This window comes from Callithrix jacchus, chromosome 9 (genome assembly GCF_049354715.1).
Source record: "Callithrix jacchus isolate 240 chromosome 9, calJac240_pri, whole genome shotgun sequence".
In the NCBI taxonomy this organism is placed as follows: domain Eukaryota; kingdom Metazoa; phylum Chordata; class Mammalia; order Primates; family Cebidae; genus Callithrix; species Callithrix jacchus.
Genome location: NC_133510.1, coordinates 114,516,658 through 114,544,315, shown reverse-complemented (window position 1 = coordinate 114,544,315; position 27,658 = coordinate 114,516,658). Strand labels below are relative to the sequence as shown.

Below are 27,658 nucleotides of genomic sequence, written 5' to 3'. Positions count from 1 at the left end.
GTCTCACTCCATCATTCAGACTGGAGTGCAGTGGTGTGATCCTGACTCACTGCAACCTCCCCTCCCAGGTTCAAGCAATTCTCTCTCCTTGGAGTAGCTGGGACCACCTGTGCATGCCACCACACGCAGCTAATTTTTTTTGGTTGGAGGGAATAGAGATGGGATTTCACCATGTTGGCCAGGCTGGTCTCGAACTTCTGACTTCAGGTGATCAGCCCACCTCAGCCTCCCAAAGTGCTGGGATTACAGTTGTGAGCCACTGCACCCAGCCCAGTTAGCCATTTTGGATCACAACTGTCAAGTGAGTTTACAGCATTTCAAAACACAAATTACACTGTGGGAGGTTTTTCTTTCCTCTCTCTATTCTACTATTCCAGCCACCCCAACCTAGGAACACTTCCTGAAATTTTCAGTTACATCCTCATGGTTTAACATTCTCTCTTATATTTACAGCTCCTTTTCTAGGCCCTTTGAGAGATCCATAGCCAGAGTTGTGCTTTTAACTTACTCAGTGACACATTATTATTCAAACATTGATGAGAGTAAAACACTGCAAATTTGCCTAATGCAGATTTATAACAATAACAAACCTTGAACTGAAGATGAAAAATTTCAATGGGTATAATGTAGAACAGTTCATTTGTGATGTATTACAATTTTTATTTTTTCCTATTTTCTTGGACGTAAAAGTTGTCTGATTAGTGTTGTTTGAACTAACCATACCTCATCTATTCAAGACATTCTATTGTTTTATTAGTAAGATGACCTCCTTAAAAGAAGACGTGAGGCGCAGTGCCATGCTGTGTATTCTCACAGTCCCTGCTGCAATGACTAGTCATGACCTTATGAAGTTTGTCGCCCCATTTAACGAAGTAATTGAACAAATGAAAATCATCAGAGACTCTACTCCCAACCAATATATGGTGCTGATAAAGTTTAGTGCACAGGTAAAGGTTATTAAAAATCTCTTTGCCACAGAAACTGTGTTATTGAAACTGTATGATACTAGCTGTGTTTGATTTACAACATTTTCACGTAAGATTGTTGATATGTCTTCTAAAGTAGAATTGTAATTCTAGATGTATTTTTAAACTCATTAGTAGAAATACAATTATAACATATGCCCATCTTTTTTTTTTTCCCCATCAGTAGAGATGAGATCTTGTTGTGTTGTCCAGGCTGGTATCGAACTCCTGGCCTCAAGCAATTCTCCTGTCTTGGCCTCCCAAAGTTTTGGGATTACAGATGTGAGCTACTGTACCTGGCTATATGCCCATGATTTTTTACGGATCAGATTGGGTATGAAATCTAGGGTTTTGACAGGAGGCAGACATTATGGTAAACTGACATTGCACCACGGCACTCCAGCCTGGGTGACAGAGGACCCTCCTCCTCAAAAAAAGGATGACGCTGCACAGTGGCTCATGCCTATAATCCCAGCACTTTGGGAGGCCGAGGCAGGTGGATCACGAGGTCAAGAGATGGAGACCATCCTGGTCAACATGGTGAAACCCCATCTCTACTAAAAATACAAAAATTAGCTGGGCATGGTGGCGCATGTAGTCCCAGCTACTCAGGAGGCTGAGGCAGGAGAATTGCTTGAACCCAGGAGGCGGACATTGCGGTGAGCTGAGATCGTTCCATTGCACTCCAGCGTGGGTAACAAGAGCAAAACTCCATTTCAAAAAAAAAAGGAAATCTAGGGTTTTGTTTTGTGTTTTTGTTTGTTTGAATCAAGTGGTAACTATTCCAGAAAAGCAGTAGTTCCCAAATTTTTTGAAGTTAACACCAGCTTATTATTTTCCATTGCTTCTACTTCTTTCATTCTCTTTTTAAAAGGTGCTCTTTGACACATCTTAGAAAATAAAATCTATTTTATTTTTCTAAAATTTGGCTGACAAGGAATTTTTGTGACATTCCGTAAAGATGCTTTACAGTTCCTGATGGAAAAATCATTGTAATAGAAACACTGAAAGAATGGTATTTTCAGTTTATGAAAGTGCTTGTGCAATATAAAAGATATTTTTTCACATGGGGAGGTTTTGCCATCCACTTTATCTCACTTATTAAGCAGCACTTTCCACATGCCTCAGTCCTAAAGATGTTAGAAAGGTATTCTCTTGTATTTGCATACTCATTCTTAGGAGTATGCATGTTTCTATGCTAATATAAAAATGACATAAACTTCAGGTGTTATACAGGTTATTAAAGTGTTGCCCTGCTGGGCGTGGTGGCTCACACCTGTTATCCCAGCACTTTGGGAGGCCGAGGTGGGCTCATCACATGGTCAGGAGTTCGAAGCCAGCCTGACCAATATGGTGAAACCCCGTCTCAACTGAAAAATGCAAAAATTAGGCAGGCATGGTGGTGTACACCTATAATCCCGGCTATGCGGGAGGCTAAGACAGGAGAATTGTTTGAACCCAGGAGGTGGAGATTGTAGTGAGCTGAGATCGTGCCACTATACTCCAGCCAGGGTGACAGAACAAGAGTCTGTCTCAAAAAAAAAAAAAAAGTGTTGCCCTATCTGTAGATCTCATTCAATTTGGATTTTTCTTTTCTTTTTTTTTTTTTTTTTTTTTTTTTTGAGATGAAATTTTGCTGTCACCCTAGGCTGGAGTGGATCTTGGCTCACTGCAACCTCCAACTCCCGGGTTTAAGCAATTCTCTTGCCTCAGCCTCCCGAGTAGCTGGGATTATAGCCATGGGCCTGCTAATTTTGTATTTTTAGTAAAGATGGAGTTTCTCCATGTTAGTCAGGCTGGTCTCGAACTCCTGACCTCAGATGATCTGCCTACCTTGGTCTCCCAAAGTGCTGGGATTACAAGCGTGAGCCACCACAACCAGCCGTTTTGTTTGTTTGTTTTTTCTTTTTTTTTTTTAAATAGAGAACAAGTTTTGTTTTGTTTTGTTTTGTTTGAGACAGAGTTTCGCTGTTGTTACCCAGACTGGAATGCAATGGCACGATCTTGGCTCACCGCAACCTCCACCTCCTGGGTTCAAGCAATTCTCCTGCCTCAGCCTCCCAAGTAGCTGGGACTACAGGCGCGTACCAGCATGCCCAGCTAATTTTTGTATTTTTAGTAAAGGCGGGGTTTCACCTTGTTGACCACGATGGTCTCGATCTCTTGACCTCGTGATCCACCTGCCTCGGCCTCCCAAAGTGCTGGGATTATAGACATGAGCCACTGCGCTCGGCCTTGTTTTGTTTTAAGAGATGAGGTCTTGCTCTGTTGCTCGGGCTGGGGTACAGTGGCATGATAATAGCTCATTGCAGCCTCAAACTCCCAGGCTCTAGCAATCCTCCCGCCTTAGCCTTCTGAGTAGCTAGGACTGCAGGCTCATTCCATCATGCCCAGCTTAATTTTGTTTTGTTTTGAGATGGAGTCTCACTCTGTTGCTAGGCCGGAATGCAGTGGCTCGATCTCAGCTCATTGCAACCTCCACCTCCCGGATTCAAGTGATTCTCCTGCCTCAGCCTCCCAAGTAGCTAGGACTATAGGCGCACACCACCATACCAGCTAATTTTTGTATTTTTAGTAGAGACAGAGTTTTGCTGTTACCCGGGATGGTCTGGATCTCCTGACCTCGCGATCCACCTGTCTTGGCCTCCGAAAGTGCTGGGATTACAGGCATGAGTCACCGCTTGCCTGGCCTAAATTTTTTTTAATAGCCTATTGTATTTATCCATTGAAATTGCATTAGATTTTGAAATGCAGCTTTGTCAAAAGTTTGCTTCTCTCTCATGTCAACAGTAGGCAGCCTTCTTGAATTTGCCCCAGATAAGTTTTACCTTGCCGTTTGACAAAAAAATGAGTGTACCTGTAAGATCACTTGCCATTGGAGTCTGACAGGTTTGTGGGTGAAAGGGAGGCCATGACACAAGGCCCACTTGACATGTCCTTTGTTATGGAAATCTAGATTGACAGGACTGGCAGCCATTCAGTGGCCATGTGGAAGAGTGTACCTGTTCGGTGAGCCCCAGAGAAAAGCTTTAGTGTAGAGTTCTGTCTACAAGAGAGTACACAGTTATTATCTTTAATCTTTACAAAGTACCCCATCATTTAGGGAGACATTGAAAACATGTTTCAATTATCTTGTGGATTTAGAGTTTACAAGCTGACATTAAGAACAGAAAAGCTCTTGAATAGCCCCTTTCACTGACCATCAGAAAGCCTTCCGAGGTTGCCAAGGAGCTTTTTAAACCATGGGAAAATCGTGCCTTAATCCATTTCGGTCTGGTAGCACATGTGATAATAAGGATAATGATGATAATATGTAAATTTAGGGCTTCTATATCACTCACTGTGCTAGGTGTTCAACATGCTTTATCTCATTTTAATCTTCATTACAACCCTTTGAGGAGACAGATAGTGTCGTTGTCCTTGTTTTACAGATGAGGAGAGTGACTTCAGAGGGAGAGTAGTGGTTTGCCCAGGGTTACACAGCTAGACATAAATGACAAGCAAGAGTGTCACCCTCGCATTTTTTTTTTTTTTTTTTTTTTTTTTTTTGGAGACAGAGTTTCGCTCATCATCCAGGCTGGAATGCAATGGTGCATTCTCAGCTCACTGCAGTCTCTGCCTCCTGGGTTCAAGAGATTCTCCTGCCTCAGCCTCCCGAGTTGCTGGGATTAAAGGTGCCCACCACCACACGCAGCTAATTTTGTGTTTTTAATAGAGACGGGGTTTCACCATGTTGGCCAGGCTGGTCTCAAAACCCTGACCTCAGGTGATCCACCCACCTCGGCTTCCCAAAGTGCTGGGATTATAGGCATGAACTACCATTTTGGCCCACCCTCACTTTTAATTCCAAGGGCACACTCCTCTTCTAGTAGGAGTGGGATGAAGGTGTGGGGAAGGGAGATGGTTGTTTGTGAGACATTCTATAACAGCAGTATTGTTATAGTTTCTACTTAACTAAGGGTAATAAGCAAGTAACAAGGGAAAAGACCCAGAAATAGATTAGGAAAAAATGTTTAAGACCATTTAGGCTTTTAAAATAGTCTGAAGTGTTATAAATGCACCACACTCACCTGTTTAATAAACTCACACAGTTCTGCATAATGAGTACTGCCCTTCATAATATACAGGTAATATTGTGGCTATTCACTGTGAATGGATTTTCCTTGTACATCTGCACTGTTGTCTCCCCTTCTGTCTTTTGACCAAGTGAAGGTTGCTCAAGTTGACAGATGTTTTCTGTGACTGTAAAACAGGTTGCTGCATGTTCTTCCCCATGGGGCTGGAACCCTTTATCTTGGTATCGTGAGTTGTATTATTTATTGCTAACTCTGGATCTTAGGGGCTGATCTTATCCTATCAAGGATTTTCTAAGACCTAATACCCTCTTGGTATAAGACTTGAAGTAAATTAATATTGGCTATAATGAGAATAATAGGCTCAGTGGCTACCAACTATTAAGCACCTAAAAGCCTGGACCCTGTGCCAACCACTTTTCATGCATTGTCTCCTTGAATCCTCCCAACAGTGCCATGTTGGCTGGGTGTGGTGGCTCATGCCTTTAATCCCAGCACTTTGGGAGACTGAGGTGGGCGGAACACTTGATGGCAGGAGTTCGAGACCAGCCTGGCAAAGTGGCAAAAGCCCATGTCTACTAAAAATTACCAAAACTAGCAGGATATGGTGGTGCGTGCCTATAATCCCAGTCAGAGGTTGCAGTGAGTCAAGATCATACCACTGCATTCCAGCCTAGGCAGCAGAGCAAGACTGTCTCAAAAAAAAAAAAGAAAAAAGCCATATATTTTATAGTCGAGGAAACAGGCACAGATATGTCACTTGCCCGCAGCTAGAGAGCTAGTAGGTGTCAGAGTTAGGGTTCAAACCTAGGCAGCCTAACTCCATAGCCTGGTCAGCTAACTCCATCTTTATTCTTTTCCTCACCACAGATTTTTAAATAAGGACTCATAAGCCTTCTCTGTATATTTGATAAGTTTTCGAATGTCTGTTGGCCTTAGCTTTAGCTGCAAGAATTGTGAGACCAGGTGCGGTGGCTCATGCCTGTAATCCCCACACTTTGGGAGGCCAAGGCAGGAGGATCATTTAAGGCCAGGGGTTCAAGACCAGCTTGGGCAATATGGCAAGACCCTGTCTCTTAAAAAATTTTTTTTAAAGATCAAAAAAAAAAAAAAAAGGATTGTGCTTATAAACTTGTAGTGTGACTCATAGGAATCTTGGTCTTTGGGTAGACAATTTACAGTTCTTCAGGACATATGAAAAGCAGAAGGAGGTTCAATTTTGTTGTTCTTTGGGGCAGAAAAAGACAGATGACCACTTAATGAGTATATTGGCTCCTTTTCATTTGCATGCTTAGTTACCACAGCCTTAGCAGACGCCTCCTTGGAGAAGTAGGGGTATGTTCTCAACACTGTAGTTGATCCCTGTGACACTGAAGGACCTTGATCATAATGAATTATCTTTTTCTAAGTTCATCCTCAGAAGAGAAAAATAAAAACAAAGAACTGGAAGGAAACAAAGGTCAGGTTTCTTTAAAGTTTTGGCTCCATACAATGCAAACATTTTCAATAAAACCTGTTTCTTTTATGTTCTTTGAGGTTAGCTTCAGGCTTTTATTTAGCGCATTAGATGGTGAGTTGAAGTAGGAACCATGTGAATTTTGTTCCCTACTCTTTTCCTAGTACATAGCACAGTGCCTGGCACATACTAGATGCTTAGAAAATATGTGAACTGGTAAAGGTGCATTTTTAATACCTAAAGAAAAGAACAATATGTTAACTGTGAAACATCAACTGTTTAGTGATATGGTCATTTCAAAAAATTACATTTAAAAATGTTTTTTTATTTCTGTTGCAATCATCCTAGTTTAGGCCACCACAATGTCTCACTTGCATGCCTCTTCTTTTTTATTTTATTTTATTTTTTATTTTTATTTTTGGAGACAAGATCTGGCTCTGTGGTACAGGCTGGAGTGCAGTTCACGGTCTCAGTTCACTGCAACCTTCACCTCCTGGGCTCAAGCAATCCTACCTTAGCCTCCCAAATAGCTGGAACTACAGACTTCCGCCCCCCTGCCCAGCTAATTTTTTGTAGAGACAAGATTCTACCACATTGCCCAGGCTGGTCTCAAACTTCTGGGCTCATGTAATAGAAAGGAATAATTCATTGAATGGATTAGGTCACATGCTTTGTCCTTTCCTCTGAGGGGCCTGGTCCTTTAGTGAGCATTTGTAGAGCTCTAGACCCCAGGAGGTCTTTGCCAGCCCCTGGTGGTGCCTGAGGCTCTGAGGAAATGAGTGGAGGCCCTGACTTTGAGGCAGTGGGTTTTCTCCTGGCGAATCCATGTGTTGACTTTGCTGCTTACTCAACCAAAACCATTTTAAGAAGAAACCGTTGTTCTGACGAATGGGGGAAGCGATCTTAGGTTGTAACTTCTTAGTATTAAAGAGACTTCTTGTTCAACAGCTGACTTTAACATTTTGAAGTTAGAATATGCTGTGTTCAATACACGGATTACCTACATGGATTACTTCCTTAAGTAAAGCTTCCCAACCCCAACCTCCCACCACTCTGCCCCTCCAAAATAAAAGTACATTCATAATTGATCATCCTTCCTCTGCTGCTTAGCTCACTTGGTCATATTAAGAAAGCATAAGGAGGCCGGGCGCAGTGGCTCACACCTGTAATCCTAGCACTTTGGGAGGCCGAGGCGGGCAGATCAAGACCATCCTGGCCAACATGGTGAAACCCCGTCTCTACTAAAAAATACAAAAATTATCTGGGCGTGGTGGCGTGCACCTGTAGTCCCAGCTACCAGGGAGGCTGAGGCAGGAGAATTGCTTGAACCCAGGAGGTGAAGATTGCAGTGAACCAAGATTGTGCCATTGTACTCCAGCCTGGTGACAGCAAGACTCTTGTCTCAAAAAAAAAAAAGGAAAGCATAAGTAAGGACTGGGCATGGTGGCTCATGCCTATAATCCCAGGACTTTGGGAGGTCAAGGTGGGTGAGTCACCTGAGGTTGGGAGTTCGAGACCAGCCTGACCAACATGGAGAAACCTCGTCTCTAAAAAAATAAAAAAATGTGGCCGGGTATGGTGGTATATGCCTGTAATCCCAGCTACTCAAGATGCTGAGGCAGGAGAATCACTTGTACCTAGGAGGCAGAGGTTGCAGTCAGCCATGATCATGTCATTGTACTCCAATCTGGGCAACAAGAGTGAAGTTCCATCTCAAAAAAAAAGCAAAAGTAGCCAGGCTCACCCCTATAATCCTAGCACTTTGGGAGACCGATGCTGGTGGATTGCCTCAGCTCAGGAGTTTTGAGACCAGCCTGGGCAACTCGGTGAAACTCTGTCTCTACTAAAATACAGAAAATTAGCAGAGTGTGGTGGCATGTAATCCCAGTTACTCGGGAGGCTGAGACAGGAGAATCTCTTGAACCCGGGAGATGTAGGTTTCAGTGAGCCGAGATTGTGCCATTGTACTCCAGCCTGGGCAATAGAGCAAGACTCTGTCTCAAAAAAGGAGGAAAGCATAAGTAATCAAGAATCCACAATTATTTCATTGGAGGGTAATTAAAAGCTACTGAGTAGCTTACAGTATCTGTGAGATTCAGAACCCTGTGAGGGTGGACAGGCAGGACTATATTTACCTGTCACAGCCTTGAATCTGAAGCTTCCTTAAGGTTGATGATGCCGCATTTCCTTTTGCAGAATTCCCAGAAGCAGCCTCTCAGTGCTGGTAGGGCCAAAGCACACAGCTTCATTTTTTTGAGCTAATGCCTGTGTGGGAATTAAATCCAGAGAAGCCTTGGCTTTCCTGCTTGCCTCAAAAAATTGGCTGAGTTTAAAAACTGGAATCATCAGACACAGTGGCTCACACCTGTAATCCCAGAACTTTGGGAGGTTGAGGCAGGTGAATCACAAGGTCAGAAGTTCGAGACCAGCCTGGCCAACATAGTGAAACCCCATCTCTACTAAAAATACAAAAAATTAGCCAGGCATGGTGGCGAGAGCCTGTCATTTCAGTTACTCAGGAGGCTGAGGCAGGAGAATAGCTTGAACCCAGGAGGGGGAGGTTACAGTGAGCCAAGTGCATTGCACTCCAGCCCAGGCAACAGTGTGAGACCCCGTCTAAATAAACAAACAAACAGACAAAGAAAGTCTTTAATCATCTCTGTTGTTGCTTTCTGCTGAGACTAGACAAGAAGGTTCCATTTACCTGCAACCATTTCATAGAGACACATGTGCCTTTGCAGCTTTGCCTTGAGAGAAACAGCTCTCTACATTTCACCCATTTTTCTACTGCAAAGGAATGAGACTGTTAGTTTTTTTCCCCCCCCCCGACCGAGTAGCTGGGATTACAGGCGCCTGCCACCATGCCCAGCTAATTTTTGTATTTTAAGTAGAGACCAGGTTGACCTCAGGTGATTCACCCGCCTGGACCTCCCAAAGTGCTGGGATTTAAAGGCTGGTTCTTGGGCCTCTTGACCTTGAAACTGACCAAGAGCTTTGCTTTTGATATTGGACACTAGGTAGCAGTTTAAGACCTCCTGATGGGATCCATTACATTGGATCTATCATGTATTGTTGTTATTTGGTTTATTAAAGAGTAGTTGGTTTTTCATCTCATACCAGTTCCCCTGGTCTTTTATTTTTTTCTAACGTAAATCATAAATACATTTTTCTTTTTCTTTTTCTTTTTCTTTTTTTTTTTTTTTGAGACAGCGTTTCGTTCTTGTTGCCCAGGCTGGGCGATCTTGAGTGCAATGGCACGATCTTGGGCTCCCACAACCTTCACCTCCTGGGTTCAAGCGATTCTCCTGCCTCAGCCTCCTAAGTAGCTTGGATTACAGGCATGGGCCACCATACTGAGCTAATTTTTTATTTTTAGTAGAGACAGGGTTTCTCCATGTTGGGCAGGCTAGTCTTGAACTCCCAACCTCAGGTGATCCACCCACCTTGGCCTCCCAAAGTACTGGGATTATAGGCATGAGCCACCTCGCCCAGCCCAGTGCTGATGGAAGAGTAATTTTATAACAAGTATCAGTTATGATTTGGTTCCAGGCTTTGCAGAAATGATTGTGTACTTTCAGCTGCACAAGTGATGACTAGAGGGGAAAAAAACTGCTGTACAGGGAAATGTTGACTGTTGCTGGTTGAATATGGAAATTGTACCAGCTTTCAGCTTACTGCACTTAAATACCTTTTGCCAGTTCGGGAAAAAACTTTGTCGTAGCCCAGAAAACATTGTAGACATAGGATATTGACCTACAGAGTGTGATTACCCTAGCAATCAACTTCAGTAGATGTGACTTGGTAGTTGCTTTGTCTGCTAAGTATAAATTTTAAAGCTGATGAGAATGGATAAAGCCATACATATTGAATATAGAGCAGATTTTCAGGGTACCTGTCTTAAATTTTTTCTTTTCCTCATTGGTGTACATAGGCTGATGCGGATAGTTTTTATATGGCATGCAATGGCCGCCAGTTCAACTCAATAGAAGATGATGTTTGCCAGTTAGTGTATGTGGAAAGAGCTGAAGTGCTGAAATCTGAAGATGTAAGTGTGAATTATTCCTATATTTGATTAAAATATATTAGATTGGTATAAAATTGAATGCCAAGGTATCTGTGAAGTACCCAGAATAGACCAGTCCATAGACACAGAAAGCAGATTAGTGGTTGTCAGAGCTGTTGGAAGAGACAAATGGGGAGTGCCTGCTAACAGCACAGGCTTCCTTTTGGATATGATGGAAATGTTCTAGCATTAGATAGCGGGGACAGTTGCACAACCTTGTGGCTATACTACAAGCCAATGAACACTTAAGAGAATTTTATAAAATGTTATCTCATTTTCTAAAGTTGCAAAAATGTAAAAAGAAAAAAGATACCGGCTGGACGCAGTGGCTCACGCCCATAATCCCAACACTTTGGGAGGCTAAAAGTGGGCAGATCACCTGAGGTCAGGAGTTCAAGACCAGCCTGGCCAACATGGCGAAACACCGTCTCTACTAAGAACACAAAAATGTAAAAAAGGTGTTCTTAGTAGAACACATTTTTGTTCTACTAAGAACACAAAAAATTAGCCAGGCATGGTAGCGCATGCCTGTAATCCCAGCTGCTTGGAAGGCTGAGGCAGGAGAATTGCTCGAACCCGGGAGGTGGAGGTTGCAGTGAGTTCAGATCACGCCATTGCATTCCAGCCTGGGCAACAAGAGGAAAACTCAGTCTCAAAAAAAAAAAAGATACTGCATTGTTGTTGAAATTGAGTGTTCATCAATTCTAGATCAATGAAGCATTGATTGCCTGGAACTGAAAATAAATGTTTTAGTTTTTAATATTAACCCTTAATTGTCTTCCTAATTCTTGTTTTAGCCTTTATTTTTGAGATAGGGTCTCACTTTGTCACCTAGGCTGGAGTATAGTGGTGTGATCTTGGCTCACTGCAGCCTTGATCTCTCCGGTTCAAGCATCTTTCAGCCTCAGCCTCCTGAGTAACTGGGACTACAAGCTTGTACCACCAGGCCTGGCTAATTTTTTTGTAGAGACAAGATTACCCTGGCCACGTGCAGTGGTTCCTGCCTATAATCCCAGCACTTTGGGAGGCTGAGGTGACAGATTGCCTGAACACAGGAGTTCAAGACCCAGGCTGGGCAACATGACGAAACCCTATCTCTGCAAGAAATACAAAAATTAGCCAGGTGTGGTGCTCAGCACCTTTTGTCCCAGCTACTTGGGAGGCTGAAGTAGGAAGATGACATGAGTCAGGGGAGGTCCAGGCTGTAGTGAGCCGTGAATACGCCATTGCACCCTAGCCTGGGCAACAGTGTGACCCTATCTCAAAAAAAAAAGTCAGTCTCCCTATGTTACCCAGACTGTTCTTGAACTCTTGAGCTCAAGTAGTCCTCCTACCTTGTCCTTCCAAAATACTGGGATTATAGGCGTGGGCCACCATGCTTGGCCTCTTGATTCTATTTTTTTGTTAGTTTGTTTTGGAGACAGAGAGTCGCCCTGTCACCCAGGCTGAAGGGCAGTGGTGCAGTCGTTGCTTACTGCAACCTCCACTCCCTGGGTTCAAGCGATTCTCATACCTCAGCCTCCCTAGTAGCTGGAATTACAGGCATATGCCACCATGTCGGGCTAATTTTGTAATTTTATTGGAGACTGGGTTTCACCACATTGGCCAGGCTGCTCTCCAACTCCCTGCCTCAAGTGATCCACCCACCTTGACCTCCCATAGTGCTGGGATTACAGGCAAGAGCCACAGTGCTCAGCCTTGATTCTGTTTTGATAGCAATTTGTAATGGTTCTTATCTTCCACTCCCTTGGGAACCTTTCCTACATTATGGGCTCACTTGAATCATTTTATCAAGTAGCAGATATGGCTATGTGATATTTTTAAGATCAAGATTTTCTTTTTCTTTTCTTTCTTTTTTTTTTTTTTTTTTTTTGAGACATGAGTCCTACTCTGTTACCCAGGCTGCAGTGCAGTGGCGTGTTTCCAGCTTTCTGTAACCTCTACCTCCTGGGTTCAGGACATAGTTGTGCCTCAGAATCCCAAGTGGCTGGGACTACAGGAATGCGCCACAACACCCAGCTAATTTTTGTATTTTTAGTAGAGTCTAAACAGGGTTTCGCTTTTGTATTTTTAGTAGAGTCTAAACAAGGTTTCGCCATGTTGACCCGGTTGGTCTCAAACTTCTGACCTCAGGTGATCTGCTCACTTTGGCCTCCCAAAGTGTTAGGATTACAGGCATGACCCATTGCTTCCAGCCAGATTTTCTTTCTTTTAAAGTAGACCTGGGCCAGACGCAATGTCTCATGCTTGTAATCCCAGCATTTTGGGAGGCTGAGGTGGGCGGATAACCTGAGATCAGGAGTTTGAGACCAGCCTGGCTAACATGAAGAAACTCATCTCTACTAAATATGCAAAAATTAACCAGGTGTGGTGGCACATGCCTGTGGTCCCAGCTACTTGGAAGGCTGAGGCAGGAGAAGTGCTTAAACCTGAGAGACAGAGGTTGCAGTGAGCCGAGATCACACCACTGCACTCAAGCCTGGGCGACAGAGCAAGACTCCATCTAAAAAAACTAAAATAAAAAAATTAAGTAGCCATGACGATCTTTTTACCTTGAGTTCTGAGTAGATTATTTTAGCATTCGATTAGGTGAAATCAAAATTCGATACGTGGGCGGCAGGGGAAAATGGCGGACGGAAAGACAGGAGAGGAGAAGCCTAAAAAGTTGCATTGAGCTGGAGCCGCCAGAGGACCTGAAGAAGAAGCAGAAAAACCTGTGAAAACTAAGGGTGTTTCTTCCAGTAATGGGGGGGAAGGTTCCAGTCGCAGTGCTGAGAAGCCATCAGCTGAAGAAAAAGCTGCAGACCTCCCAACAAAGCCTACAAAGATCTCCAAGTTTGGATTTGCCATAGGTAGTCAGATGACAAAGAAAGCATCAGCCATATCCATCAAACTTGAATCAAGTGAGCCTAAAGAAACTGTTCCATCTCCTGCTCTAAAACCTTTCAGTAGCAGCAGCTTTTACTGAAGATATGAAGATTGTGAACCAGAGGAAATGCCTTCAGAAGCAAAGATAAGGATGAAGGATATTGGAAGGATACACCAACATCAGCTGAACTAAACTCCTTCAATAAAGGAAAGCATGGGTTTTCTGATAACCGGAAACAATGGAGCGAAATATAAAATCTCATCTTGGAAATGTCCATGACTGAGACAGTTAAACGACGTTTTGAAACTGGGGTGTAGGGTAGGTGTAAGGTTAAAAGGAACAGTTTCCTTTTTTAAAGAATGCTATAAGACCATCTTTGGTGCCGCTTTTTTTTTTAGAAGATTGAGTGGTACACTAATAAATGAGACTTTGAAATTAGAGGTAATTTATGTTTTATATACAGATTTCAAGACATTTGCTAATTTTGTAGTTTCATGTGATTAGTTTCCAAAGGTTACAGATAATACTAAAGAAATCAGAAATGGTACCTTTTTAAGAATTGTGTGTTTTTTTTAGACACAACTATTAGCACATTAAGAGGGAAGCAAAGCTGGATGCCATGGCTTATGCCTGTAATCCCAGCACTTTGGAAGGCTGAGGCCAGCAGATCACCTGAGTTCAGGAGTTTGAGACCAGTCTGACCAACATGGAGAAACCCCATCTCTACTAAAAATACAAAAAATAATCTGGGTGTGGTGGCACATGCCTATAATCCCAGCTACCCCAGAGGCTGAGGCAGGAGAATGTCTCAAAAAAAAAAAGAAGAAAAAAAGGTCAGGCATGGTGTTCATGCCTGTAATCTCAGCACTTTGGGAGGCCGAGGTGAACAGATCATGAGGACAGGAGTTCGAGACCAGCCTTGCCAATATAGTGAAACCCCGTCTCTACTAAAAATATGAAAATTAGCCAGGCGTAGTGGTGCATGCTTATTATAGTCCCAGCTTCTCCGGAGGCTGAGGCAGGACTTGAACCTAGGAGGCAGATAGTGCAGCAAGCCAAGATTGCTTGAACCTAGGAGGCAGATAGTGCAGCAAGCCAAGATTGCTTGAACCTAGGAGGCAGATAGTACAGCAAGCCAAGATTGTGCCAGTGCACTTCAGCCTAGGCAACAGAGCAACACTCCTCAAAAAAAGACGGAAGCAAAAAGTTATTGTCTATTTAAAACTACAAGCAGTTACTCTCTTAACTCCCTTATTTACCTAAACTTGTCTAGCTTCCAGGAACAGCCTTATACAAGAGGGAGTATTGTATTGGGAGGAAAATGTTACTGAAATATTAACTGACAATAATTTTAGACAAAATTAAAATACAGCTTTTTTCCTTATGGGCATTTGTGTTGTTTCAAGTCATCATAAACTAGGTATTACATTACTCAGTGGATACAGATGCTCAGCTCTTAAAATAATTTCTTTTTTTTCCGATCAGGCGCAGTGGCTTACACCTGTAATCCCAAACACTTTGAGAGGCTGAGGCGGGTGGATCACAAGGTCAGGAGTTTAAGACCAGCCTGGCCAATATAGTGAAACCCTGTCTCTACTAAAAATACAAAAAAAATTAGCCGGCATGATAGTACACACCTGTAATCCCAGCTATCCAGGAGGCTGAGGCAGGAGAATTGCTTGAACTCAGAAGGTGGAGGTTGCAGTAGCCGAGATCAGGCCATTGCACTCCAGCCTGGAAGCAGAGCGAGACTCCGTCACAAAAAAAAAAAAAAAAAAAATTGAACAGTTTACATAAAAAGAAAAATAATTTTTTAAATGTAATTTCCATTAATTCCTTTGTAGTCCATTATAGTCATAGACAGAGCTTGAGCTAAAAGTCTGGTCACATTTGAAATTTATATGTTAAAGTTTTGACAGCAGTCTTTCTTACTGGAATGTCAGTTCTGTGAGAGCAGAGATCTTTGTTTTGTTCACCACTGTGTTCCCAGTACCTGGCACAGTGCCGGAATATAGGAGGTACTCCATCCTATGTTTCTTGAATGAATGAATACATAAATGAAAATATTACCAATTTAAATGACTTGCTGAGAGTAATGATACTGAGAATATTCTGCTAAGAGTCAAAAAAAGCAGCTAGAAAACTTATTAAAAGAAGAAAAGCCTGGCCTGGTGGCTCATGCCTGTAGTTTCCAGCTACTGGGGAGCCTGAGGTAGGCAGATTGCTTGAGCCTAGAAGGTCAAGGCTGTAATGAGCCGTGATTGCACCACTGCGCTCCAGCCTGGGTGACAAGCAAGACCCTGTATCAAAAAAAAAAAAAAAAAAGGAAGGAAAAATGAAGTATTGCTGGTAGATGAAGAGTGAGGCTTATGTGAAGTGTTTCCTGTAGGGCGCCAGCCTCCCGGTGATGGACTTGACTGAGCTCCCCAAGTGCACGGTGTGTCTGGAGCGCATGGATGAGTCTGTGAATGGCATCCTCACAACATTGTGTAACCACAGCTTCCACAGCCAGTGTCTACAGCGCTGGGACGACACAACGTGAGTGCAGGGGCCAAACCCCACTGTGTACGAGCCCATTGTGACCCTTTCCAGAATTAAAGAGAGCCACCAGCAGAAATGAACCATTCCGAGTATTTGACTTTATAAACCTGACATCATTATGGTCAAGAGGTCCTTTTTCTCCTCCTGTTTCCTAAGTTTATGGAATCGGCATTCTTAGACCAAGTCCTTTTTAGTATGCTGATTCAGAACCCCTGTGGAATTCCCCAAAGCAGCGTGAGCTGTTCTTTCCTTCCAAGAGCCAGAGTGGGAAAAAAGAAAAAAGAAAAAGAATAAAGCTTAGTTTGAGGCTCTCATGCAGCAATGAAATCTAGGTCTGAGGCCGGGCGCGGTGGCTCACGCCTGTAATCCCAGCACTTTGGGAGGCCGAGTTGGGTGAATCACGAGGTCAAGAGATAGAGACCATCCTGGTCAACATGGTGAAACCCCGTCTCTATTAAAAATACAAAAAATTAGCTGGGCATGGTGGTGCGTGCCTGTAATCCTAGCTGCTCAGGAGGCTGAGGCAGGAGAATTGCCTGAACCCAGAAGGCGGAGGTTGTGGTGAGCCGAGATCGCGCCATTGCACTCCAGCCTGGGTAACAAGAGTGAAACTCCGTCTCAAAAAAAAAAAAAACTAGGTCTGAAATCTCATGTATCAGTTACACTTGGTGTCTGCCATTCACTCTGGCTTTCTTATCAACTAGGCTACAGCAGCCTAATGTTTTAGCTTTGCTGGGCTGTTGATGGCTTGGTGGCCAGCAGAAATAGCAGTTACTAAGTATGAGGCCTACTCTATGGTCTCCTGATTCCCAACATACCAGGTCTTAGTCATAGGTGATGTTGCTACAGACAAAGAAGAGGTGGGGCCTGTACCTATTTTTTATCCCCTAAATCAAGAATGGTTTCTCCCTTTGCAAACTGCACTGTGGGACTTAACCACAAAGGTATTATCAGACCCTGGCCTCCTGGATTTCCCAGTACAGAGGGGAACTCAGAATGAAACCACACAAGTAAATAAGTCACAGCCATAACCAGTGTTACAGAAGAGCAGTGTTCTGCATTGGGACTGAGAACTGGGGCCCTAGTGAAGCCAGGACCGCCTGAGAAGTGGCATTTCCAGGAGGATAATTAAGAGTTAAGCTGGGTAAAGAGCATAACCAAGAGAAGGCAGTGGGGAACGAGGAAGATCATGTTCCCAAGCACAGAAGTGAGGAGGGGTAAAGTCTGCAGGAATCTCTGTCCACCCACAAGTGGCCTGGTGGCTGTAAGAAGAATGTCAGCTTCACAGAGCAGGGGCTGTGCCTGGCTTGCTGTCTGCTATACCTCTCACACCTTGTGGGGGATGTGGCACAGGAAGAAGTCAGTAGATTCTGGGGAAGACATAAATAAACTGGGTCTCTGCAGATTATCTCTGCCCTGCTTATTTAGCTGGATGAGAGTCTTGCCCCAGTTTCCTGGAGTCCTCAGTCAATTCTCAGATATCATTTGGGAGTTTTTCAAGTAGTTGCCCCACTGCCTTGAACAAAGCCACACTGAGATATATGCATTCCTTAAAGTGTTTATCTGTGGCCAGCGCAGTGTTTCTCGCCTATAATCCCAGCACTTTAGGAGGCCAAGACGGGCAGATCACCTGAGGTCAGGAGGTCAAGACCAGCCTGGCAGACGTGGTGAAACCCCATGTCTACTAAAATTACAAAAAATTAGCTGGGCATGGTGGCTCACTCCTATAATCCCAGCTACTCGGGAGGCTGAGACAGGAGAATCGCTTTCAACCTGGGAGGTGGAGGTTGTAATGAGCCAAGACTGCACCATTGCACTCCAGCCTGGGCAACAGAGTGAAACTCTGTCTTTAAAAAAAAAAAAAAGTGGGCCGGGCGCAGTGGCTCACACCTGTAATCCCAGCACTTTGGGAAGCCAAGGTGGGTGGATCACGAGGTCTAGAGATCGAGACCATCCTGGTCAACAAGGTGAAACCCCGTCTCTACTAAAAATACAAAAAATTAGCTGGGCACGGTGGTGCATGCCTGTAATCCCAGCTACTCAGGAGGCTGAGGCAGGAGAATTGCCTGAACCCAGGAGGTGGAAGTTGCAGTGAGCCGAGATCGTGCCATTGCACTCCAGGCTGGGTAACAAGAGCGAAACTCCATCTCAAAAAAAAAAGTCTTTATCTGTATCTTGGGTCTATCTGCTTTACCAGTTAAATTCTAGGCACTTCTTTGTTCCCCGCCACTCCAGTTGTACTTTTTCTTTTGAGACAGGGTCTCACTCTGTTGCCCAGGCTGGAGTGCAGTGATAGGATCACAGCTCACTGCTCCCTCAAACTCCTGGGTTCAAGTGATCCTCCCACCTCAGCTGGGACTACTGGTGTGCACCATCACACCCAGCTACTTTATTTATTTTTTTTGTAGAGATGGGGGTCTCACTATGTTGTCTCTGGGCTCAAACTCCTAAACTCAAGCAGTATTCCTGCCTTGGTCTTGCAAAGTGCTGGGATTATAGGCATGAGCCATGATACCCATCCCAAGTATTCCTTTTGATATAAATTAACTGTTATAGAACCATAGCATTTTAAAGTTGGAAGTTTCCTCCAGAACCATCTTGTCCCACCACCTCATTTTGTAGAGTAGGAAGATACTGAGGCCCAGAGATGAGAATCTGCAAGCTCAAAGGGTCATGGCCAGAGAATGCCAGAACTGGGAGTAGAATTCAGCCCATCATATGGGGGGGTGTAAGTCATGGCATTTGCCCTCAAAATTATGCAGTTCATTTAGTGAATGGGTTTTGAGCCTTGGTGTATGCGTAGAACCGTGAGAGATGGTGAGACAGAGGAAGCAAACTCAGCTCCTCCTTGGCATGGTTTGGTCTAAGAGAGTTTACACTTCTATATAAATGCATGTGGTTCAGGGTGGAGATTGGAAGAAAGAGCAATAGCATCCCCATCCAGGGGTGCTCAGGAAGGGCTGCAGTAGGAGGCAGTGTTGGTCTTTTTGACACACAGAGATGTCAGAGAAGGCCATTTTGGAAAGATCTCATCAGGAAAATAAGATAAAATTATTTTTGCAGAGAATGACAGGAAGAATTTAATAAGCTGTCAATAATAATATTATTTTTGAGACAGAGTCTCACTCTGTCACCCAGGCTGGAAGGCAGTGCATGATCTTGACTCACTGCAACCTCCACCTCCCGGGTTCAAGCGGTCTTTGTGCTTAGCCTCCCAAATATCTGGGTCTACAGGTGCACACCACTACACCTGGCTAATTTTCTATTTTTAGTAGAGATGGGGTTTCACTGTGTTGTCCAGGCTGGTCTCAAACTGCTGACCTCAGGTGTCCACTCATCTCAGCCTCCTGAAGGGCTGGGATTACAGGCAACAGCCTCAGTGCCTGGCTGATAAACTGGTTTTTTTTTGAGACGGAGTTTCGCTGTTGTCACCCAGACTAGAGTGCAATGGCACGATCTGGGCTCACTGCAACCTCCGCCTCCTGGGTTCAAGCAATTCTCCTGCCTCAGCTTCCCGAGTAGCTGGGACTACTGGCGCGCACCACCATACCCAGCTAATTTTTGTATTTTTAGTAGAGGCGGGGTTTCACCTTGTTGACCAGGATGGTCTTGATCTCTTGACCTCGTGATCCACCCGCCTCGGCCTCCCAAAGTGCTGGGATTATAGGCGTAAGCCACCGCGCCCGGCAAACTGTTGTTTTTTAGTAGACAGATAAGGTGGTATATCATAGATTGCTAGTTGTTTTTATAAGTTTATTTTTGTAGTATTTTTTTCTTCTCAAGATCAGATTTACATTTCAGAAAGAGATTGTTGTTGTTGTTTGTTTTGTTTTGTTTTTGAGAAGGGCTTCTGCTACATTGGCCAGGGTAGACTTGGCCTCAAGCTGTCCTCCCGCCTCGGCCTCCCAAAGTGCCGGGATTACAGATGTGAGCCACTGCGCTTGGCCTATTTTCTTATTCAGCTACTTTCACAGCCACCACACAGACCAAAGGGATGAGACAAAGCTAATTTCTACCTCTAGCAAGACTGCATGCTGCTTTCTGGCTATCATTTCTGTTCTTTGTTCAAGTTTGTCTTCTCTCTTCTCTTTTGATGCTACAGGAAGAAGCAGACTGGATCCTTTCACTTTCCCTTACACAGATAGAGCTGGGTCATCTGTGACACACACTTAGTGTTCTTCCTGCTTATTCCCTTTTATTGGTTTATTTACTCAGTTGGGTAACAAACTGTTACTAGTTATATCTTGAAAATTGTTTCTTCCTGGTGCCAGTTCAGTCAGCCTCAGCTATAACCCCCTTTCTGCCTACTTGCCCATATAACAGAAATACTCATGATTAGTATTTAGCATTATTTTGTGTGGAGTATAACAGAAAGCAGTAATGGACTTTTTTGACATTGTTTTTATTGTCTTTTTGTAAATTGAGACATGAATGCTCAATAGAGCACTGGTATCTTCTACATCATGTTCATGGTACAGTGAGATGTCATGTGCATTTCAATAAGGACATTAACACCTTTGCGTTTAGCCAGGCACAGTGGCTCATGCCTGTAATCCCAGCATTTTGGGAGGCCGAGGCGGACAGTTCACTTGAAGTCAGGAGTTCAAGACCAGCATGACCAATATGGTGAAACCTTGTGCCCACTAAAAGTACAAAAATTAGGTGGGGATTGTGGTGCATGCCTTTAGTCCGCTATTTGGGAGATTGAGCAGGAGAATTGTTTGAACCTGGTTGGCAGAGGCTGTAGTAAGCACTGCACTCTAGCCTGAGCAACAGAGCAAAACTCTATCTCAAAAAACAAGAAACCCTTTGCTTTTAATTTGGTAAAATTTCCTACAGATTTTAAATCCAACACTTGGAAGCAACCTGGAGAAGACAGGTTACTTTTTGTATGATTGAAATCTTTGGGAAATGGGGATAAGGTAGATTGTTTGGAGTAGAAATGGGTTATAGGTTGGGCGTGGTGGTTTACGCCTGTGATCCCAGTACTTTGGAAGGCTGAGCAGGTGGATCACCTGAGAGGTTGGGAATTCGAGACCAGTCTGACCAACATGGAGAAACTCTGTCTCTACTAAAACTACAAAATTAACCAGGCGTGGTGTCGCATGCCTGTAATCCCAGCTACTTTGGAGGCTGAGGCAGGAGAATCACTTGAACCTGGGAGGTGGAGATCATGGTTTGCTGAGATCGTACCACCTGGGCAACAAGAGCAAAACTCTGTCTCATAAAAAAGAAAAAAAAGACATTATGGTCAGACATGAAATGAAGTCCTGTTAGTCACCTGTAAATACTTAGCCTTTGATCATCCAAGCTTTAGACAGTAAAGCAGAAAAGGACATGAGGCAGATCCCAATTTCTCCATTCTTCTCTGTTTTATCTAGATTTTGAATATTTTTATTTTGTTTGAGAATAGTACAAAAATGTTAGTCATTTAAGTGATGTCCTTAGTTACAATAAACTTAAAAATAGCATATAAGAGGAGGAGGATATAAAGTCCAGTGTTTGACTTTTGGGTTCTGTAACAGCTGTCTTTTATATTTAACCTGCACCATTATCTTTTGGTGTCCTGGATAGGTGTCCTGTTTGCCGGTACTGTCAAACGCCCGAGCCAGTAGAAGAAAATAAGTGTTTTGAGTGTGGTGTTCAGGAAGTAAGTAATGGGTGATGGAAAAGAACAAAGAATGCAGCTTTAATTGTTGTGCGTTTTCTTCTACCTGGTATGACTTAAGTTCTTTTTAGTTTTTGTTTGTTTAAGAAACAGGGCTTACTCTGTTGCCCGGGCTGGTCCCAAACTCCTGGCCTTAAGCAGTCCTCCCACCTCAGCCACCCACAGTGCTGGGATTGCAGGTATGAGACACTGTGCCCAGCCTAAATTCTTTTCGAGACTGATTTTTCTTTTTGTCTAGGGTCAGGCAAGCCATATGAATACACAAATTACGTTACTCCTGAGCTTAATTTATTCCTTTTTCCTTTGCACTTTTGAAAGGTTTAGACTTTTACTGAAAATTTTTGAATTTTTTTCTTGCTATTCATATAGTGCTCTTTAGAAATCAGCAAGAAAATGACCCATAAAAGAATCCTTGATTGTTGGATTTTAAACATACATTTAGGTTGGGCATGGTGGCTCACTCTTATAATCCCAGCACTTTGGGAGGCCGAGGCATGTAAATGATGAGGTCAGGAGTTCGTTACCAGTCTGGCCAACATCGTGAAATGCCGTCTCTACTAAAAAATACAAAAATTAGTCAGGCATGGTGGTGTGCACCTGTAATCCCTCCTACTCAGGAGGCTGAGTCAGGATAATTGCTTGAACCCAGGAGGCAGATCACACTACTACACTCCAGCCTGGGCAACAGAGCAAGACTCCATCTCAAAACAAAGCATACATTTAATCAGACTCCTGTAGAAACAATTCTGTTTTTTTGTTTTGTTTTTGTTTGGTTTTTGCTTTTGTTGTTGTTTTTGTTTTTGTTTTTTTGAGACAGGGTGTCATTCTGTTACCCAGGCTGAAGTGCAGTGGCATGGTCATAGTTCACTGTAACCTCAAAAGGGGCTCAAGCCTTCCTCCCGTCTCTGCCTCCCAAGCAGCTGGGACCACAGATGCATGCCACCACGCCCTAGTTTTGTTTGTTTGTTTGTTTGTTTGTTTTTGGTAGAGTTAGGGTCTTGCTATATTGCCTAAGCTGGTCTTAAACTCCTAGGCTCAGACGATCCTCCTGCCTTGGCCTTTCAAAATGCTGAGATTATAGGTGTGAGTCACTGTGCCTGACCGATAAGTCTGTCTTCTGTGTTAAGCCCCTTCCCACTCTGAGCTGGATCATGTATTTTTATTTAACTAATTAAGATCTTACCTCTTCCGACAGAACCTTTGGATTTGTTTAATATGTGGCCACATAGGATGTGGACGGTATGTAAGTCGACATGCTTATAAGCACTTTGAGGAAACGCAGCACACATATGCCATGCAGCTTACCAACCATCGAGTCTGGGACTATGCTGGAGGTGAACACCACTCTCATTTTCTAATTTGGACTCATTCTCCGTGGAAACTTTGCCTTCGAAATCTCTTCACTTTTCCTCCCAGCTTGAAATGTCATCTTGCTGACAGCTGTTGCAAACCCAAATTCTCAGTTTCCCTGAGGGCACTATTTTCCTAGGAATGGCTTGAATCACACATTATAAAGGGAGTTAATACTTCCACTCTTGCTCTCTCCCTCCACTCTAAAATTCAAATGATTTGACAGTTTCAAAGAAATGTTGTAAGGCATTTAATTTAGATCTGAAAAAACAAAAATTTTATCAGAGTTAAAAGTGTACAGAGAGAGACCCTTTTCATTCTAAAGAAACACGCTTTCATTGACTCTTTCTTTAGATAACTATGTTCATCGACTCGTTGCAAGTAAAACAGATGGGAAAATAGTACAATATGAATGTGAGGGGGATACTTGCCAGGAAGAGAAAATAGATGCCTTACAGTTAGAGGTAAGAGACTTAATGAGTTGTTACTCAGTATGTTTCTACTGCTGTTCACTATTCTAATTTGAAACATTTGTCATTTACCTGCATGTAAATTTTTTTTTAAACTTCGGTAATGGCCTGACACGGTGGCTCATGCCTGTAATCCGAGTACTTTGGGAGTCCAAGGTGGGTGGATCACAAGGTCAGGAGTTTAAGACCCTAACTGTAAATCCTGTATACTGTAAAATTAATTTATAGGTTGAGCCCTACTCTAAAAATCTGAAATCTAAAACGCTCCAGAATCTGAAACTTTTTGAGCTCAAAGGACAAGCTCATTGGAGCATATCAAATTTTGGATATTTGGATTAGGGATGCTCAACTGGTAAATATATAATGCAAATATTCCAAGATTTTAAAAAACCTGAAATCTGACACACTTCTAGTCCCAAGCATTTTGGATAAGAGACTCAACCTGTAGTATAAGTTTTATGTTAATGAAATTTACAAGCCATGATTTTGTTTTGTTTTTTTGATGCAGAGTCTTTCTCTGTCACCCAGGCTGGAGGGCAGTGGTGCGATCTCAGTTAACTGCAACCTCCGCCTTCTGGGTTCAAGTGATTTTCCTGCCTCAGCCTCCTGAGTAGCTAGGAGTAGAGGCATGCCACCACGCCTGGATAATTTTTTGTATTTTTAGTAGAGAAAGAATTTCATCTTGTTAGCCAGGATGGTCGTGATCTCCTGACCTCATGGTCCATATGCCTCCGCCTCCGCCTCCCAAAGTGCTGGGATTACAGGCATGAGCTACTGTGCCTAGCCATGAGTCATGTTTTATATAAATGTCAAAAAAGGTTGTTTTAGAAACATACCTTAACCTTGGGAGGAAATGGACATTTGAAAACTTGCTCATTTCCAGACTCTTAAAAGTCTGATAGTAAAATGGCCTAAAATGAGGTTTATATTTTTATCATTAATAAATTATTATATTAATTTAAAAAATCAAACACTTTAAGTGTTTAGAATAAGTAAATTCTCCACATTAAGTATGTACATGCATTCTGTTCATACAAGAGATACTGGCCAGGCACGGTGGCTTACGCCTGTAATCCCAGCACTTTGGGAGGCCAAGGTGGGTGGATCACCTGAGGTCAGGAGTTCGAGACCATCCTGGCCAACATGGTGAAACCCCGTTTCTACTAAAAATAAAAAAAAAATTAGCCAGGCGTGGTGGCACGCACCTGTGGTCCCAGCTACTCGGGAGACTGAGCAGAAGAATCACTTGAACCCAGGAGGCGGAGGTTGCAGTGAGCCAAGATTGCGCCACTGCACACCAGCCTGGTGACAGAGCAAGACTCCATCTCAAACATACACACACACACACACACACACACACACACACACACACACACACTTAGGGCTGGGTACAGTGGCTGACTCCTATAATCCCAGCACTTTGGGAGGCCAAGGTAGGTGGATCACGAGGTCAGGATATCGAAATCATCCTGGCCAACATGGTGAAACCTCGTCTATACTAAAAATACAAAAATTAGCTGGGCATGGTGACTCGTGCCTGTAATACCAGCTGCTCTGGAGGCTGAGGCAGGAGAATCACTTGAACCAGGGAGTTGGAAGTTTCAGTGAGCTGAGATCTCACCACTGCACTCCAGCCTGGTGACAGAGCTCCATCTCAAAAAAAAAAAAAAAAAAATACAAACTTAGTTGGTGTGGTGGTGGGTTCCTATAATTCTAGCTACTCAGGAGGCTAAGGAAGGAGAACAAATTGAACCCGGGAGGCAGGGGTTGCAGTTAGCCTAGATGGCGCCATTGCATTCTACCCTAGGCAACAAAAGTGAAGCTCCATCTCTAAAAAAAAGAACTATTTATTGGCCAGGCCTGGTGCCTTAGTAATCCCAGCATTTCAGGAGGCCAAGGCTTGATCAGTTGAGTTCAGGAGTTCGAAACCAGCCTGGGCAACATAAGAGGACTTTGTCACTACTAAAAGTTTAGAAAAAAAATTAGCCAGGTGTGGTGGCATGTGCCTATAGTCCCAGCTATTCAGGAAGCTGAGGCAGAAGGATCTGAGCCTAAGAGGTTGAGGCTGCAGTGAGCCATGATTGCACCACTGCATTCCAACCTGGGCAACAGAGTGAGACTCAGTTCAAAAATAATAATAACAGAACAGAGAAATATTTGCTGAAGGCTACTGTCAGCCACTGGTTCTGTGCTAGTGCTGCAAATGCAGCATTAAACTCCCTGCTCTCATGGAACTTATGGTTCAGTAGCATAGACATTCTTCTCCTTGCCCTCTCTTGTAACCTACAGACATGTTTAGATCCCTTCTAGTCTTCTAGAATGTTTCTTCCAAAATGGAGCTGCATCCTTGCCACTCCTTGGCCTTGGGTTCTCTGTTGCCCATATTTGTCAATATAATACCCCAAAGCCTTCCGCTGGTCCCATCTCTCCTAACCCGACATGCCAGCCTCATTAGTGTTACTCGTTCATTTCTGAAGACATTCTAGAATTGGATTCTAGACTTGGATTTCTGGGGTTTTTTTTTTTTTTTTGGAGAGGGAATCTTGCTCTGCCACCCAGGCTGGAGTGCAGTGGCATGATCTTGGTTCACTGCAACTTCCACCTCCCAGGTTCTAGCAATTCTCCTGCCTCAGCCTCCTGAGTAGCTGGGACTACAGGTGCATGCAACCATGCCCGGCTAATTTTCTTATTTTTAATAGAGACGGAGTTTCACCATGTTGCCCAGGCTGGTGTCAAACTTCTGAGCTGAGGCAGTCCGCCTGCCTCAGCCTCCCAAAGTACTAGAATTTCAGGCATGAGCCATTGCACCCAGCCGGATCTCTATCTTTATCTGTTCTCCTCCTGTCTGTCAGCGCCCTCTCAAATCTTGCCTTCTCTCAGATCTTACTGTCAGACGCCATCTGTCCCTTCCATGTGGTTACACAGGACTGTTCATTCATGCAGTCATGCAGCAAACATTTCTTGACATCCACCATGTGCCAGCACTAGAGATACCAAAGTAGAGATATTATCCTTACTTTCATAGAGTTCACAGTCCAGTCAGGGAGACAGGCAGGTAAACTGGTGATGAAGCTGTCCTGAGTGCTGTTACTGATAGGCACAGTGCTAAGGGAGCTGAGAGTGGGTACCTGACCCAAGTGCTGGGTGGGACGGGATGGGACAGGATTGCTTCCTGGGGGCAGGGAGACAGATAAGTTGGTTTGAGTTATACATAAATTGAAAACCACTGTGGTTCTTCTTAAAGTCAGCTTGACCAGAATAAGTTTTTTTTTTTTTACAGCAAGTCTATTCATTTTTATTACTCAAAAAAGTTTCATGTTTTATTTAGCTTTCTGACTCTGTGCTTGCGCCTTCAACAATCACAATGATTTTCTGCTCAATAAGGAAAGCACACTTGATCGAGTCATGAACACATTTAGCACACGTGGAACTACCATAGGCCCTACTGACATGTTTCATTGTTTTGGACAAACTCATAAGAACTTTAGGCCTTACAGCACAGACTCCTCTAAGTCTGCCTGGGCGCATGCAACATGCAGATTTTGGTGCTTTCCCAACGTTCTTGGTATAAAGGTAAACAATTTATTATGAGGGGTTCAGGATAGCCTAGTTTTGTTAGAGGCTGTATTATAGGAAAGCTTATGTTCGTATGCCAAATGCTGGGCCATTTTGAGTGCCCATATACCAGCTCAAAAGACTGCTCCTGAGAGCTCTAGGCTTCCTCAGCTCCTGGAATGACAGCCAGTTGTGAAGGAAATAAAGATAGGGCCAGAGTAAATTTTTTAATAAGTACATTTATTCTGACTAGATTGTAAGCCCCAGGAGGACAGAAGCGTAATTGTAATTTCTGTCCCCTGAGCCAGGATATATTGAGTACAGTGGAACCAGGGTGTAAATATACATTCTGTTGGTTAGTTTTAGTTTTTTGTGGATCATTAAAGAGCAGATTTTTAAACTGGATTTCGGAGACTGACAGTAGTGACTTACATTTTGGTGTTTATTTTCTATGCTTTTAGTATTCATATTTACTAACAAGCCAGCTGGAATCTCAGCGAATCTACTGGGAAAACAAGATAGTTCGGATAGAGAAGGACACAGCAGAGGAAGTAAGTAAGTCTGTTTGGTTTGGCGACTACTGAAATGCCACATGGCAGGGTACTCTGATGGGGATTGTGGAAGGCAGAGTACAGGAAAAAGGAATCT

The 27,658-nt window shown here is 43.5% G+C and overlaps 1 protein-coding gene and 1 pseudogene across 7 annotated transcripts in view; both read left to right on the top strand.

Annotated features, from left to right (window-relative positions):
- Positions 1–27,658, top strand: part of BRAP (BRCA1 associated protein) — a 50,853-nt gene that overhangs the window by 4,540 nt on the left and 18,655 nt on the right. For 3 of the 7 annotated variants that reach the window (XM_009004656.5, XM_009004655.5, XM_078337332.1), the window contains exons 4-10: positions 758–947; positions 10,426–10,539; positions 15,816–15,964; positions 21,542–21,617; positions 22,831–22,969; positions 23,340–23,449; positions 27,472–27,561. In XM_009004656.5, coding sequence (XP_009002904.1) covers positions 758–947; positions 10,426–10,539; positions 15,816–15,964; positions 21,542–21,617; positions 22,831–22,969; positions 23,340–23,449; positions 27,472–27,561 — 868 coding nt within the window. The remainder of the gene's footprint in view (positions 1–757; positions 948–10,425; positions 10,540–15,815; positions 15,965–21,541; positions 21,618–22,830; positions 22,970–23,339; positions 23,450–27,471; positions 27,562–27,658) is intronic. The other 4 variants (XM_078337333.1, XM_035257659.3, XM_078337334.1 and 1 more) reach the window with 2 other exon arrangements.
- LOC144577676 (PEST proteolytic signal-containing nuclear protein pseudogene) lies at positions 13,045–13,862 on the top strand (annotated as a pseudogene).